This window comes from Phycodurus eques, chromosome 11 (assembly GCF_024500275.1).
Source record: "Phycodurus eques isolate BA_2022a chromosome 11, UOR_Pequ_1.1, whole genome shotgun sequence".
NCBI lineage: Eukaryota > Metazoa > Chordata > Actinopteri > Syngnathiformes > Syngnathidae > Phycodurus > Phycodurus eques.
Genome location: NC_084535.1, coordinates 947,588 through 964,496, shown reverse-complemented (window position 1 = coordinate 964,496; position 16,909 = coordinate 947,588). Strand labels below are relative to the sequence as shown.

At 47.6% G+C, this 16,909-nt stretch overlaps 1 protein-coding gene across 2 annotated transcripts; it reads right to left on the bottom strand.

Annotated features, from left to right (window-relative positions):
- Positions 1-1,197: 1,197 nt before the first annotated feature.
- On the bottom strand, positions 1,198-9,734 carry LOC133409880 (polycomb group RING finger protein 5-B-like). 2 transcript variants are annotated; one of them, XM_061690437.1, is made up of 9 exons: positions 9,432-9,734; positions 6,548-6,902; positions 6,357-6,453; positions 6,019-6,074; positions 5,878-5,937; positions 5,609-5,748; positions 4,579-4,677; positions 4,380-4,469; positions 1,198-3,764 (listed from the first exon to the last, which is right to left on the bottom strand). In XM_061690437.1, the coding sequence occupies exons 2-9, from the start codon at positions 6,672-6,674 to the stop codon at positions 3,717-3,719; spliced, it is 717 nt and encodes a 238-aa protein (XP_061546421.1). In that variant the 5' UTR covers positions 6,675-6,902; positions 9,432-9,734; the 3' UTR covers positions 1,198-3,716. The 2 variants fall into 2 exon arrangements, with proteins under 2 accessions (XP_061546421.1, XP_061546422.1); XM_061690438.1 differs by lacking the exon at positions 9,432-9,734 and having other exon boundaries at positions 6,548-9,426.
- Between the last annotated feature and the right edge of the window lie 7,175 nt (positions 9,735-16,909).

The window sequence follows — 16,909 nt, the reverse complement described above, 5'->3', positions numbered from 1 at the left end:
TCTGTTGCCGATCAATACCGACCGCTCGCGTGCAGCGGCGGTGCTAGACTTTTACCGGCGGGGTGGCCGAGGCTATTTCAGGGGTCCGCAGACCGTGACGATGAATTTGTCTCTCCATGTTGCAATGCACATACTGAGCACACAGAAGATGAAGTTTGTGCGCCTAAATTCAAGTCGATTCCAACACAATGTTCACTCAAAGACAACTTCGACAATTGTTCTCTCTGTGTGTCCACTTGCCTGACTGGCTTCTCCTTGAATTCAATTGTCAACAGGCCCGATGGGAAAAGAGGCCAGTTTTGTCACGCTTAGCATCGCTTACAATTGCGCAATGTTATCAAATCCCCACTTCGAGCCTAAACGATGTCAGGGGAAGGTGGAGGGTTCACGTTCAAACTTTCGGCTGCTCGGCGGTTCCCGACTGCTTTTGCCTCACGAGTCAAAATGGAACTTAGGCGTGAAGTCGCGACCGACATTTTTGACATTCTTTCGCAACTCAAATTTATTTCAGACACCCAAAAATAAAATAGCCCGGTAATACGAAAGCCTTTCTGCACAAATCATTGGAGAAACCCGTCAATAGAAGCAGCAGCCCGAATTCGACGTACACGTTCACGTGCAGACGCCACGAGATCTGCCAGCGGCCGAGACGGAGAGACTGGCACGCTGCATGCCACCGCCGGGTGCTAAGTTTTGGTTTTTACTGCCATGAGATGTAACGTCATGCTAACTTTAGCGAGCAAAACGATGTCGTATCTGAACACAAACGTGTTTTTAAACAGTGACTTATGAGGACGCCGCCGTCAAACTACTTTGGAACGACGTCGTGACGTCATTGTGACGCTCTGGGGCAAATCCTCTTCTTCTCTGGCGATTCTTCTTCTTGTCCTAATAAATGTGGATTTCCACTCCTTGTGGTACATAGCGCCAACTATTGTACAGGAGGGTCTTAGCAGTCAAAAGGCGTCACTGATTTCAAAAATGCAAACGGGGGGGACCCAATCAGATTTCAGGGGGGTCCAGTGCTACCCCCCCCCTGGCTCCGCCCCTGTCATGTGTTGCACCATTTGCACAACTGACACTGTTGCAGACTGTTGCTCTCTTCGACATTTCAAACTGCTCCAAATTGCGAGAGGACTCTGCATCGTTTGCACAATTGCCCCCCCCCCCCCCCCCCCAAAAAAAAAAAACCTTGATATATTGCCATTACCACATTTCCGGTAATCTTTCATTGCCCAGTGTTTCTCCGTAGTGTGTCTTTGTTTTTATGTGTCAAAAGTATTTTTGGTCGAGGTGGCTGTCTGCCGTCGTACCGGAGACAAATTCCTCGTGTTTTTGACATACTCGGCAAATAAAGATGATTCTGATTCTGATAAGACTTTTTGCTGCATATTTGACTCTACGGCTCATATCAAGTTATCAACCAATCAGCCTTTATTCGTATGGCAGTTTTCATACATACAATGCAACCCAAAGCGCTTTCCACGAAAAGTAAACGAATGACACGACTTGCCGACCGCCGAGCACGTCCGCCTCACAGTTGAGAGGCGGAGGGTCGGAACGCGTGTTCCGGCCGCCCGGTTTGGAGTTCTTTTCCCCGTGGTTGTTTGTCTATAAGTGCCCTGCGACTGGCCGGCTACCGGTTCAGGGTGTACCGGCTTGGTTTGAGATAGCGCTACGCAAGAGAATCATTGAATCAAACGGTCAAAGTGTGCATTAAGTTACAGTGACCTTCAATCTACTTTTTACCGCTGTGGTAATAAACACTTGCAGCTACTATGCTCCTGTCTTTTTATGTTGGTCATTATTATGATACTTGGAAGAGCCAAGCATTTTTGAGGGGCACTTGTTGAAGCACAAGTCGGCTCACGAACGATACTTGCGAAGAAAAACAACAGTCGTGGCAGAATTTGGGGCTTTTTCTCACGCCGCGGGCTTCGGTGAGCTTCCTTTTTTGCCTAAAACGGCCGCCGCCTCCCACAACGCACCGCGGCGGCCGTTTCGGGCTCACGGTAACCACGGCGAGCGTACTCGAAACGGCGAGGACGCTGCACAGCGAACACGCTGTCCGTTCACCATGGCAAATTGTGTTTGCGCACCAATTGTTTGGAGCAAACAAGGTCAATATAAGGTCGCTCTGCGGCTGGAAAGGACTGGATGGAATTTGCGTCATCGGGTCACGGAACAAATTCAATTTGTAAGCCGAGGGAGGGTTCCGCCGTATTTGGCCTTAGTAGTTACGTAGTACGGCTAACGTCACTGGTTTCGTTGGACTTGTCACGGTTACTTACGTGCGGCAGTTACAGGTTACCGGACTTCTGCCGGAGCTTCCTTTTTCTACGTTTACTTGTTCAAGTGAGGCCTAATTGCGATCACAGCACTCTTTTCCGTGAGCGGTAAGATGAGGCAGACAGATAGCGGAGCGCTTGTAGTCATTTGTTCCTTTTGACAGCCCGCGTCCACGCTTTTCCCGCCACCCGGCCGACAAGTCGACGTCACCTCGAGAGAACGGAAACGCGCGCCGTCCTGAAATGGAAACGACCTTTTGACCCGCAGTCATCCGGCCGCGTCCCCGACGTCTTTACGTTCTCGTCGGCGTGACCACTTCCTCGAACGCACCCGACGGAATCGTCACGCGCGATTCACGAGGTCACGTGACAACAAGAACCTTTGAACTACGACAAGGACTGAAGAATGCGCGAGTCATAAATATTTCCTAAAAGGAGTAAATGTGAAATTTGAAGAGGATTTACGTTGTTGTCCGAAGCCTCTTTCACACCGAGAGTTAAGGCTGGGCCATTCTTTCATTTTATCCATTAAAAGGAGTCAAGGGCCGCAAACAACAATTATTTGAATCATCGATGAACCTGTCCATTATTTTTTGATCGGATCGGATTTAGAAAAGCATTACAGTTCCATCCCTTTCATTGACAACTGGACATCATTTCAAATTGATGACGACTCAGTTCTCGGTTTGGTCTGTCCGAAAATCGGAAAAATTGTTGATCATTGTTTTTCAAGATAAAATCAGATGTTAGCAAATGTCGTATTTTGGGGGGGAGTTCAGGCTACTTTCATGGAAGATGACAGACCTCTGAGTAAATTTACCGACGAGACCATCGGACAATTTTGCATTAAACAAGGTCTCGAACGGTTAATCAACGATCAGAATCATTCAATTCAATTGATTGTTGCGCCTCTAATTGCGTTGGTCAGTATCGTTGCTTTAATCCATTTATTTATTTCATTTTTTAGAGGCTTCCTTAGTTGAAAGCACGGCGTCCTCACTGATGTGCACAGCTTACACTAACAACCAGAAGAGCGAGTTCGCAAAAGCTGGTGCTAAATTTGCGACTTTTCCCCACCTCTCTCGCAGCTGCGATTTTTCACTCAGACAACAGACGTAATGAGCGGAATTGTTTTGCGACAAGAAAGGAACCCAAACCTTCATTGGAGACCTTGAAAAGAACAGGAAGTAATGTCACTGAGTCCAGGAAGTGGAGTCCCACTTAATGATGACATCATGATTGAAGAGGATGTGAGCGATCCAACGACAGTGAAACCCTTCCGTAAGTCAAGCTCGAGGCACATACATGTACACATCTTCATATATCATTCATATTCATCTTATTTCTATGTAGCATAAAAATTCTTCAACATGTTTACACTCTACAAAAATATCTTCATTACACCCTGTAAATGCGTGCGTGTGCACTTCATCCGAAGTCGACACGCGGTCGGTACTCCAGGACCATGGGATACGTCTGCGGGGCAAGTAGACACAAAGATATGAATTCAGAAAATATAAAAACGTGACAGCGTAGCAATTCTGACAACCTGAAGCATGACATAACATATATGACATCATAAAACATGAGATCAAATATGCAAAATCAGAACATAATCTGATGTCATAAGGCGTACGCCATCATCAACAACACAAATAAATCTCACAAACCGTGTAGTCATAAGACAATTACAACAAAATACAACGAAACACATCATCAAACCTAGTGAGGATAAGCGCTACAGAAAATGGATGCATGGATGGACGTGACATCTTAAAATATGACATCACGAAGCGTAGCGTCCCACAAACTGGCCTCACGAAATCCGATGCCGTCACGAACACATCATTCATCGGGTGATGTCATAAAACCATAACAATTACAACAATCTATGACATGAAATGCGTCGTATGTCACATCCTCTAATAAAAGATGTCCTAAAATATAAAACGTGACCTCATTAAATATATGACACCATGAAACGTGCCCTCCTAAAACAATTCCTCGTCACGTTCGACATCGGGACGAGATGCGATGTTGCTGAGGGCGGCAAGCGGACAGGAAGCCTTTTGGCGGCGGTGGCGTTCTTACGTTGTCGGCGTGCAGCCTCCATCTTGTCATGTAGATGAACTCCATGGTGTGGTCTCGGCCCATGATCTCGCCGTTGCACAACACGTCCAGCTGCTCCGCACGCACGCAGAGGCACGTTCCGGTGGACAAACACGTTAGCATGTTGAGCAGCGTGGCGAATGCGAACGCGAACGCTAATGCTACTGCTACTGCTACTGACCTCGTAGGAGCTGGGCAGTTTGAGCTTGAGGCTGAGAAACTTCTTGATGGTTCCCACCGTCACGCGACTGGAACAGCGAATGAATTTCTTCATCAGATCCTGATTGACAAACACAAAATTAGCCACCTTGTGTGCTAACAACAAGCATAGCTTAGCCTTTCAGTCCAATAGCTTCAAGCTAATCCTAACACATAATGGGAAACACCACAGGCAACAATTAGCGTCGATGTGGCAGCGTTGTAAACCTTTCAACAACGGATATTTGGATGATACAGTGCAGCAACACATACAATATAGCAGTACTCAGTCCTTTATTATTTATCCTCTGCCAAGAACAACTAATATTCCTGCTGAGCTCTCGCTCCATGTCTAGCTGCAAATCTGTCTTGTACTGCCCCCAGGTGGCCAAGCTGCACACACCGGAATGGCAAGCACAACATTTTCTATTTCTATTTAATTATCCTGTATGTTTTTATAAAGTATAACATTTTAGAGTTGACATTTTTCCTCATGAACAACACATTGGTCTAGCTGGAGTGGCCCTTTTATTTCAAAGGGGAGATGATTGACAGGAATAAAGTGTTGCCTATTGATACTTATCCATCCATCCATTCATCCATTCATCCATCCATCCATCCATTTTCGGAGCCGCTTCTCCTCACGCGGGTCCCGGGCGTGCCGGAGCCTATCCCAGCTGCCATCGGGCAGCCAATCGCAGGGCACATAGAAACAAGCAACCATTCGCACTCACAGTCACGCCTACGGGCAATTTAGAGTCTCCAATGAATGCATGTTTTTGGGACGCGCGAGGAAACCGGAGTGCCCGGAGAAAAGCCACGCAGGCACGGGGAGAACACGCAAACTCCACACAGGCGAGGCCGGGGATTGAACCCGGGTCCTCAGAACTGTGAGGCCGACGCTCTAACCAGTCCCCCACCGTGCCGCCCTATTGATACTTATCCGTTTCCCAATTGAATCAGTCGTCAAGTAGCTCTCGGTTTCAAAAAGGGTGGCGAGCGCCGAAGTATACCGTGACGCTGGTGTCGCCGACGCGGCCCGTGTTGCGCAGACAGTCCAGACAGATGGCGATCTGAGGGTCGCTCCTGTGGTAGTCGTCATCGGGGCCGCCGCCATCGCCGTCGGGAAGCCCCGCCCCCGCCGTGACGTCAGCTGCGGTCGCACAGACAAGTGACGCTACTTTTCTCATTTCTCCTTTCTGTTTCTACCATATGACGAGCGGTGAGCATCGCTCGCGTGCGTCTCCGTCGTCGTCGTCCTCCTCCTCCTCCTCCTCCTCACCTGGGAGGTTCTCGCCGCGCTGGTTTTTCTTCCAGAACTCCAGCTCTCGCTCCTCCTCCTCTGGACAACACAAACGATGCCAGCTGTGTCAGCGTCAACGCCGCCGCCGCGACGCCGCCGTCCTTCAAACGCAGCACTTACGCTCTCGCAGGCCCGGAACCAACTTGAAGATGATCTCCTGCAGGGTGTTGTCCAACCTCAAAGGACGCACGTGCGACACGTCAAGTCACACGAGTAGAAACAGGAAGTAGTAGGAAAGAACAAGAAGTGAGATGACAAGACAGGAAGTAAGATCGGATGAGAGGAAGTACGATGAGAAGACAGATGAGACAGGAAGTGAGATGACGAGACGGAAAATAAGTGGAGAACAAACCGGAAGTAAGATGAGAAGATGCAGGAAGTAATATGAGAAGAAACAGGAAATAAGGTAAAAAGACAGGAAGTCAGATGAGAAGAAACAGGAAGTGTGCTGCTCTGACCTGAGCATCTCCAGGGGGTTTGTCTCGTGGACCTGGATGCCACATTTGGGACAGTCGTTGCTCTCTTCAAAGTGCTGCACGATGCAACTCTTACAGACTAAGGACGCACGCGCACACACACACACACACACACGCACACGCTAAAATAAGCTAAGCTACGCTACGCTAAAGAAGAGAGCGCGGCGACTTACAGGTGTGCAGGCACTCAGTGACGGTGACTGGCTTGATGAGGTAACCTCCGCAAAGGTAGCAGGTAATGAAATGGTTAAAGTCTCTCACTCGGTGCGTCCTTGCGGCGGCGGCGGCGTTGGTGGCCATGTCGGAATGAAAGCCTTTTCTTCTGTGGCCTCGGACTGACGTTAGTAAAGGGCGAAGGGCGACTGGGTGAAGTCCTGCTCCATGTTAGCGAGTCCCGATTACATTAAATGTCCTCGCGCCTCCTTGGAAAAAGTGCGTTTGACGATCGGTTTTCCTTCTGGAACCTCCGCGAGACGCATGATCACTCCATGAGGGGGCGACGGCTCCGTCTTCATCACACGCCGCTCGCTGTCGGAAGCGCACAAGAGACACAAACGGACCACATACTCCGAATACAACACATTTCTTTGGCACCCGCGTACAACTTCAAGTAAGAAGAAAAAGGAATGTACAGTACAATAAGTAGCAACGTGACAAGATTTGCCAAACATGACAAATGCTGAGTTCGGTCGGGTGGAATGGCCACTTCAACCGGAGCGCGACGCAGCAAGAATTTGCAAAATCAGAAGGTTTCTGGGCAAATTGAGATTTTTGTCTTAAGAAGAAGAGAAAATAAATAAATAAATAAATAAATAAAGTATTTTATTTATATATATATATATATATATATATATATATATATACACATACACACACACTGGGTACGGTATTGGTATTGACAGAAAAAAACAGAATTGTTGACATTTTTTCAGATTTATTAAAAGAGAAAACCTGACATATCACACAGCCGTAAGTATTCAGAGCCTTTGCTCATCATTTTTTAGAAACGCCCTTTTGCGCTAATACAGCCGTGAGTCTTTTTGGGAATGATGCAACAAGTTTTTCACACCTGGATTTGGGGATCCTCTGCCCTTGCTCCTGGCAGATCCTCTCCAGTTCTGTCAAGTCGGATGTCGTGAACGTTGGTGGGCAGCCATTTTCAGGTCTTTCCACAGATGCTCAATTGGGTTTAAGTCAGGGCTCTGGCTGGGCTGGGCCATTCAAGAACAGTCACAGAGTTGTTCTGAAGCCACTCCTTCGTTATTTTAGCTGTGTGCTTAGGGTCATTGTCTTTTTTGAAGGTGAACCTTCAGCCCAGTCTGAGGTCCCGAGCGCTCTGGAGAAGGTTTTCGTCCAGGATATCCCTATACTTGGCCGCATTCATCTTTCATTCGATTGCAACCGGTCGTCCTGTCCCTGCAGCTGAAAAACACACTTGAGCTCAGCCACGGTGATCTTTGGGTTCTTCTTGACCTCTCTCACCAAGGCTCTTTTCCCCCGATCGCTCGGTTTGGCCGGACGGCCGGCTCTAGGAAGGCTTCTGGACGTCCCAAACATCTTACATTTAAGGATTATGGAGGCCACTCTGCTTTTAGGAACCTTAAGTGCAGCCATGGTCCAATGGTTAAGCTCATCGCCTGCCACCGTGGGGGACCTAGGTTCAAGACCCCGAATGGACCATCCGCCAACATCCCCCGGACTCACGGCTGTGGTGTCCTTGAGCAAGACACTGATACCCCGAAATGCTTCCCTGGTGCTCCTGCTCCAGTGTGTTCCACTGACATGCGTATGTGTTCACTGTGATGGGTTAAATGCAGAGAACAAATTTCGTGTGCATGCATGTTCATGACAATAAAAGGCAATTCTTCTTCTTCAGAATATTTTTTTGTAACCTTGGCCATATCTGTGCCTTGCCACAATTCTGTCTCTGAGCTCTTCAGGCAGTTCCTTTGACCTCCTGATTCTCATTTTCTCTGACATGCACTGTGAGCTGTAAGGTCTTATGTAGACAGGTGTGTGGCTTTCCTAATCAAGTCCAGTCAGTATAATCAAACGCACCTGGACTCCGATGAAGGTGGAGAACCATCTCACGGATGATCAGAAGAAATGGACAAATATGCGAGTGTCACAGCAAAGGGTCTGAAGTCTTCTGGCTGTGTGATATTTCAGGTTTTTTTTAATAAATCTGCAAAAATGTCGACAATTACGTGTTTTTCCTGTCAATATGGGGTGCTGTGTATACATTAATGAAGAAAAATGAACTTAAATTATTTTAACAAATGGCTGGACTATAACAAAGAGTGAAAAATGTAAGGGGGTCTGAAAACTTTCCGTACCCACTGTATATGTGATATATGCATATATATCATGGACGTCAGAAAGGAAGGTTCTCTGTCAGCGTGTTAATTAAAATCTACGTATCAAGTACTCAAGCGTGAATCGAACATCCCTGCAATACGTTGATAAGGAAGTAGTACAAATTAAAGTACATATGCCGCGCCCGAGTGAGGATAAGCGGAACGGAAGATGCATGAATGAATGCTTATTCTCAACCCAGTATAAATAGTTGAGTTTTCCACACAAACACCGGTTTGTGGGTCCTAACTGATGAGAGGCCGAACGTCTTCCAGGACAAAGGCGACAGCCCACTTGCCAGCCGTTCAATGCCCTGAGATGAATGAGAATATTCGCAGGCACATATGCATATATGCTACTAAAGTACTACTCCGTTGTACTTATTTTAAAACACTGCTTCAAGTATACAAAATATCGAAGAGGAAAACATTGGTCGTCATTGTCACAGTCGCTGGCTCCGCCCCCAAAGCCTCTCACCGGAAATGATCCACCTGCTGTGACAATTTCAAAGACGTCACAAACGCGCGCGTGCGTGTCAGCCTCACTTGCGCGTGTCACGTCGCGTTATTGTGTGCGTGTGTCGTCGCGTGCGCGTGTTTCACAATAACATCGGCGGACGGACGACACGCGCGCGCGCACGGCTCCACATGTTCACGAGCATGTCGCGGCTCAGTCCGACGACGAAGACGAGAGCGAGCTTACCGGAAAAGTTGGCGAGGTGACGTCACGGACGTTGTGGACGACGCATCGAACCAAGGGAGAAGAGGAGGAGGAGAAAGGGGGGGGGGTCCAAGTGCGGAAGCGACGAGAAGAAAGTCAAAAATAAAACATTAAAAAAAAAAAACAACAACAACCTCTGTGCTCCTCAAGCTCGCTTCCGCGCACGCCGCTTCCTGCCTCACACCGGATGCTCGGGTCCCTCCGTCCTCGCGCACGCTGCCCAGCAGTCGGGACTCACAACACGGAACTTAGAGGCTCACATCGGCTCCACTCGGCTGAGTTCGGCTCCACTCGTAGGCGGGCCGAGAGCTGCGGTGGGCGGGAAAAGCCACCGAGACGCGGAAACAAATTGTGTAATCCATGCGCGCGCGCGCGCACGCTAGTGGTGGGCACGGCAGTTCTTTTGAGTGTACTGAATCATTCGAATCGTTCCTTAACAGCCTTCGTTCAAAAGGTTCGTCGACCGAATCGTTCAATTCTTTTTCACAAAATCATTCAAGTGCTTCCTCATTCAGTTAATGATCCTTCCCTGAGGTTCACGTTCACCGAGGGACTATGCGTTGGTGTCACGTATTGAAAACTAAGAAATAATAATTCCAATAACGGCGTCGCTGACACCGGCACCCGACACCCGGGCTTCCTGCTCACTAACATTACTGTTATTGTCATCTGATTCGTGGAAAGCGTCTTTCCGTGTCTTGAGAAACGCTGTAGAAGTATGATTATTATTAGGAAATGAAAATCATTTATCATCGCATCCGAGACACAGAGGGAATGATATGTATGTGTACGTATATGCATTTATTACTTTACATTTATTTTAAATATGTGCTTGAAGAAACGCATGCTGGTGAAAGCTGTCCGGTTCAAAACACTCATGAGTACGTTCACTGCGTAGTACGTCGTTCCTTGCGCAAACGAATCACTCATCGTACTCGTACATCGCGTTTAGCGGATCACAAACCAAGAAGTCAACAAACGAATCGCTCGTCCATTCGGTTCACTTAAGTCCCGCCCAAGCCTGCACGCGCTTGTTGCTCATTCGCCGAAGTAAGGGACAACGCTGGCGAATCGCAAATCACATGGCAGTACGTTTAATGAAGTCCTGCCGCCGCCTCCACGCTGGCTGCTCATTGGTCATTCGCCGAAGATTCAGAAGTGAGTGACAGAACTCTTCAGCGGTTCCGTTTCCGCTCCCGGCCGACTCGTGCGGCTCACGGCGGCCAAGCTAAAAACGAATCATTTCATAAACTGATTCGGTTCAGTTCGTTCACTAAAAAAATTCGTTCTTCTTAACAAAACGTTCGCGAACGAAACGACACTAACACGCGCACAAATTGTGTTGCTCAACGAGGTTGACATCGATGAAGAAACAATTCGTCATAAAAATCATTTGAATGTATTTTATGTATTTTTCACATCGCAAGAGTGCATCAACACTGTGAAGCTCACATGCTAATGCTAATCATGTTAGCTAGCCTATAAACGTTCTGATAAACATAGCATTAGCAATGAGTCAAGCTCAGAGTAAATACAAAAGTACAGTAGAACCTCGATTTACGACTTTCATTTGTTCTGCGATCCCGTTCTCAAACCGAAACCATCGCAAACCGAGGTAATGCAGGTATGTTATTAAAATGTTCAAACCACCTGTATATCACAATGAAGGATATTATTAGATAGAGATTTGAAACACGAATGAATTGAGCCCTAATTTGTAAGAGTTGGATAAGGATTAAGGATTGGAAGCCACTTTGTATCCAGCAAATCGGTCCAGAAAACAGTAGGAAATGTGAGACCAAAAGCTCGACACTTTGCAAAGTCGAAAACTGCCCCTACGTTAGTCTTGATAGTCGAGACGAAAATGTGATTTTTCAACAGCCGTCTTCAGATTTTTCCACGGCGGCGTCCACCCGAGCCATCTCATATTCCGGGCCGAGAGCCGAGAGCCGAGAGCCAGCGCATCGTCAGAATCATGACAAACTTCACAGAAAACAAGAACGACAATAGTTCGTCACGTCCATATAGTTTTCAATCGTGTCCGACTCCTATGAAGGTGCCGAAATCGAGGAACACTTTCATCCTTGTTAGAAGCACACAAAATCTCATCTGAATGGAGCATTTCAAAAAGGAGGCGGTCAAGGGATTTCCCAATGTCATCATCGGAATAGAACAAGTGAGAAAACACGAGTCTAAATCCCAGTTTGGGAAATCCGGCACAGCCAAATGGAAACAAAATGACGTCTGCTTTTCTGGATTTATTAACATAATGAGGTAACGTTTCTCATTAAAATGAGTGGAAGGAAATGCAATTAATCCGTACCAGCCACAGAGCGTTATATTTTCCTTATTTGGATGGTGGTGTGGTTAAAATAATGTGGTAAAAACACAACCAAGCAGTTTGTTGGCTAGCGAATCACTGTGCAGCGTCCTGGCCTTTTCGGTGAACGTTTACGTTCACTGTGGTTATGAAATGGCCGAAATGGCCGCCGCCTCCCACGACGCGGCGCAGCTTTTGCGTGGCCTGCGTCTCTTCATTAATGCCACACATCGATGTATAGCGTTTTTGTACATCATTTTGTGTAACCCTGATGATGTTATTCAGAGGAGGGTTAAAAAAAAAAAAAAAAAAACACCTACCGCAGGTAGGCCACAATAGCACTTTTCTTAATACACAGATACAACGTGGAAGCAATAACAAGGACAACAATAGATTTCTGGAAAATAGGAACGATTCAGAAGTAGCAGCAGAGAGCCTCGTTTCATATTAGGCTGTGAATTGAAGAAGATACATTTTGAAGTCAAGGTACTAATGAGCACATTCCGTTAGCTGCGCAGGTCAACGTAATCCGTGAGCTCCGGCAGCAGCGAACATAGCATTAGCCGTGCTAGTCACTGTGGACTATTGCAGTATATGAGTGTAAGCGGGTCAACCTGTATATGGAATTGTTACTGTCTGACAAGAAGGTGCCTCTCAATCGAGTGTGAAGTGTGGACGTAGCTGGGCGCTCCTCCTCTTGTCATTTCGTCTTCTGTGGTCCCCGCTATAAAGGTTCGCTGCCACAATCCTTGTACAATCCTCCTGTGGGAGAGGCGGGTGACCGCATTCCATTCAGTTGCTAGTCCGGAACCATCCTAATGTTTCTCTTTGTGTATTATATGCATCTGTAGTCTCAATGTTATTGTTATGTCATTTCCGCTCACATAACGGGTACATAATGTCAGCGGAGTTGCATTTAGAAGTAGTATTTGTAACAGCTGAAGACTTCCGGGTTGTCGATGTCGTCGTCTGCATTTTTGTGTGTGTGTGTGTGTGTCGGAGGTCGAGTGGACAGTGAATTGACACGGAGGTTCTGCTGTTATTTATTGTATCCGAATCAACGGAGATCGTCTCCAAAAAGGTCCCGGTGTCACAGCATGAGAAGATCACCGGTCACATCAGCTTACTGTACAGTACGAGTACATATAACCCGCCGTGTCAGCCGTGCTGGCGAGTATGCTCCTAATCCTGAGCAGTGGCGATAATCGTCGCGGTTGTCGTCACGATGCGGGAATGTGGTCGGAATGTCGAAGCCTTCTCGTTTTCCTCCACCCTTGCGTCACCCTTTTTTTGTTATTCCCGACCTTGCCACATTTGGATTGACATCTATTTATTTACAGTGTACTGCATATAATGTTGAACCATAACACTATATATTTAGTATAGTATACTAAGTATCGTATCGCGCCATCCCTCGCCCCGCTCAGAACCCGGAAGGTCTCCTTGACTTGCCCCCTGCTAATCATGTCAAGCACATTCAGTTCCCGTGTGTATGAAATGCGCGAAATGAATCCGTTTGCCTTACCTTGCCCCCAAACTAAGTGGCATCGGAAAGCGTCCTGCCGCTGTGGAAGATTCGGCCCCGCTGTCCTGCCGGAGGTCCGCCGTCACCATGTGAGAACATTTGAAGGGGCCACCTACCACGCCAAAAACACAACTACTGTGCCTTCAGAAGCCAGGGCCTCTCAAAGCGAGGGTCCGTGAACAAAAGACACTCTTTTGTCATTTTAAACGGCGCACGTCCACATGCGGGCCGGGCGGCCAATAAAATGAAACGATTCCTCCTTACCGGGCCAATTAAAAACTCAGGATCATCTTTATTTGCCAAGTATGTCAAAAACACACATGGAACTCTGATATGATTGTGACGTATCATCACATGACATCTCTGCATGAATAAAGTCGCTGTGTATTTCTAAGAATACAGCATGGGTGAAAAGTAACTAGGTATTCAAAATGTGTAGTAAATAGTAAATCAAATCCATGTTGCTATTTGAAACAAATGATACATGGTCTTTATGACATGGGAAAATGAAAGCCAGTCTTCCTATTTCAAAGTAAGCGCCGGTGGTGTCAACCGCTTTCCTCAAACTGCGTGCAGGGATGCAATGAACAACACAATAAGACAATAAGAAACGCCGTCAGTCTTGTCGCTTTAAAAATGTTCTCGTCTTGATTTCAGTGATACGAAAATACCGAGTCACTTTTCCCCATCCTGTAGTCCTGCATCTTTGGGACAATCGCTACAAGATTCACCACCTAATCTTTGTGTTCTACTCAAAAGCTGTGCTGATCCCAAATCCAAAGCGATGCAACGGCGCCGTCGACAGGGCTGAATTCCCCAGGAAAGCTGGGCGAAAAGGGGCCGGACAAACGTATGCGGTCCGATTCAATGTTGACGAACAGAAACATCCGCAGCAGTGAATCGGTTTCCTCCAAAATGGGCTCTGTTTTCGCGACTCGTGCAAATCCGGCGCTGCGCTTGTCGTAACTGACCTGGTTTTGGTCATTTCGTGGACCGGAGCGGCCGCAAAGCATTCACAAAGCCGACTTCGATCCCGTCCGACCGAAGTGGCTCCTCTCGTTCCCCTTAAAAGCGGCGCAATCGTCTGGCACGGAGACGTCGCTATATGCGGAAGCGGGGCAACGCTCCACCCACAGTGTGGCGGCGTGTCTTTTTCTTCTTCTTTGATTTTGTGACATCACGTGCGATCGCGTGAGATTTCTGCCTTGGACGACTTGTCCGGTGGAACGAGATCGTTGTGTGTTGACCCCAAACCCAATACAATTACATGCTTGATTATTTATCTTGGTTTGTGGGGTCTGTATCAGCTAAACAAATCTTTTCGAGATTTGAAAAATGCTCATGTACCTGTGTACCTGGCCTTAGACACGGTCACGGTCAATGTAAGGCCCGCGACACACACCAAGACAATCGGGCTCTCGCGTCCCCATTTGCCCTTTCCCGACCAACAGATGCCAGACACTCTTCATGTCTCGTAAGATTATCCATAAAATGATCCTTAGGTCTGAGGTGTGTTAAGAGTGGATCGGTCCCGATTTTAGGCTCCAAAAGAGGTCGGGGCCGACGATCTAAAATATTGAACGCGTTTGAGATTTATGAGCAAAAGTCTTCACGTGTGCGGGGAAAGCTGAGTCACGATGTCGTGAATTGTGACGTTAAAGGGAACGTAGCCTATCACAGGGGCGAACACGGAAACGACCGTGAATGAAAACAAACGTCTTTTCCCTGATGTCATTTCTTTGTCGAAAAGCGGATTCCCCAGACGGCAAGGAGTCTTTTCCAAAGCAAACATTTCGATTTTTCGGCAACACTCCCGCCTCCACTTCCGTCAGCGGCGCTCTGCAAAGATCTCCACATATCCAAAAGTTGTCTGCCCGTCTTCGTTTTTCTCAGATCACGTGAGATCACGGCGGATTTCAAGATGGGTGGCGGAACAGAACCTACGCGCGTACGCCGTTGTGTGCTGAGATGATCCGAGCGCACGGCACACAATTCAACCAAAATTGTGAAATGCCGGATCTTTTTATCTTCATGTGTGGGCTCTGTAGCGCATCCAAAAATCTTTTAAGATTTGAAAATTCCCGACACGTGTAGCAGGCCTAACTTTAGACAGACTGTCGGACAGCGGAATTTCAGTCCGCCGAGCTCATCTCCGGGGGCGCACCTCCGCCGCGCTGACACGCCCAACTTGGCGCGTTTGGCGAGTCTTGCGATCGCATGAAAATCAAGATGTGCCAGTTTTACGCGTAGGATAAGCGGTGAAGGAAACGGATGGATGAAAATTGAGCCCAAAGTTTCAATTATGACACTATTGTGAAGTTGAAAACTAGCAATTGAACATCTATCTATCTATCTATCTATCTATCTCAAGTTGTGTGTATGTGTGTGTGTGTGTGTGTGTTGTGTTGACAGCATAAATCTCTCGAGGACTAAAAACGCTCAGCGGGAGTCTTGAGTGTTTCGCTCCAACAGGAAGTGATGATGCGCGTGGTTATTTTGGGGGCGCAGGGGCTCGGAACGGAACGGGAGGATGAGCCGGTCGCTTGGCTCGTCGGACGACACGCACGCAACATTTAACGCTGACCTCATTCTCACACACACTCCAAAAAGTGTGGCCCCAAAACACGCACACGCACCCGCGCCTTCTTTCGTTCAGCGAAGTGACCCCGAAAGTGGCACGCAGACAGGTTGTAAAAGGTTCCACCTCGCTTTGCAACGGGACTGACATCCGAGGCTCGCAGGTTAACGACGGTAGTTGGGATTGCGCTGGGCGGCGTAGAAAGCGCCACAAGAAGGCCACGCCCACATAACACTATACTTATTGTTGTTCATTTGACTGTTTTATCTTTAAGGCATTCGTGTTGTTTTCATACAAATATTCACTGTAATTATGACTTTAGTACTGCGCTAGCATAGATTAGTGGAAAACCTTGCTTCGTTACGATTTACGTAGAAATTGGGGTTCAGTCGCCGCCGTGGGAGCAGAACTCCATCGTCCCTGTCCAATGAAAATCAATACGTCTGGTAAATTGGATCCACCGCAGAGAAGCGTGTTGTTAACAACCCTGCCCGATTTGAAGGATTACAAAGAATCGGCAAGTAGGAGCGCAAGGAGGCTTCAAAATCGTGACAAAGCGGGCCGTTCTCTCAGCTCTGGAACGCTGCGGCGGCGAGGCGCTCTAAAGCATCTGAAGGGAAGATGCGTTTTCAGGGAGTCGGCATAGCTCGCCGGCTAACCGCGTGTCACGATTGCGCCAGATGACGGGGGAGGGGCGACGCACTCGCCAGACGCCCGAGTGCGTCATTGGGGGCCGTTTCAGCGACACCCCAAAAATCAGGAAAACTAAAATGGGGGGGCGGGGGGGGGAACGGTTTAACACTATGGGCTCTATTTTCAAAGACAATGCAGCTGCGCTTCAGCATCAAAACTGGGGCGTCTTGATTGGTTAGGATTTGCGGTGATGGCAAAAACGGAGGGCGGCAAGGCGAGAATCTACAAAAGAGTCTAGAGTCTCAAAAGAAGTATTGTTTTGAAAAAAGAAAAGGCACCATGGAAAAATGTACAAAATCCCAGAGAATCAGGAAGCAAAGTTCACCCAGAAAAGCCAAAACCCA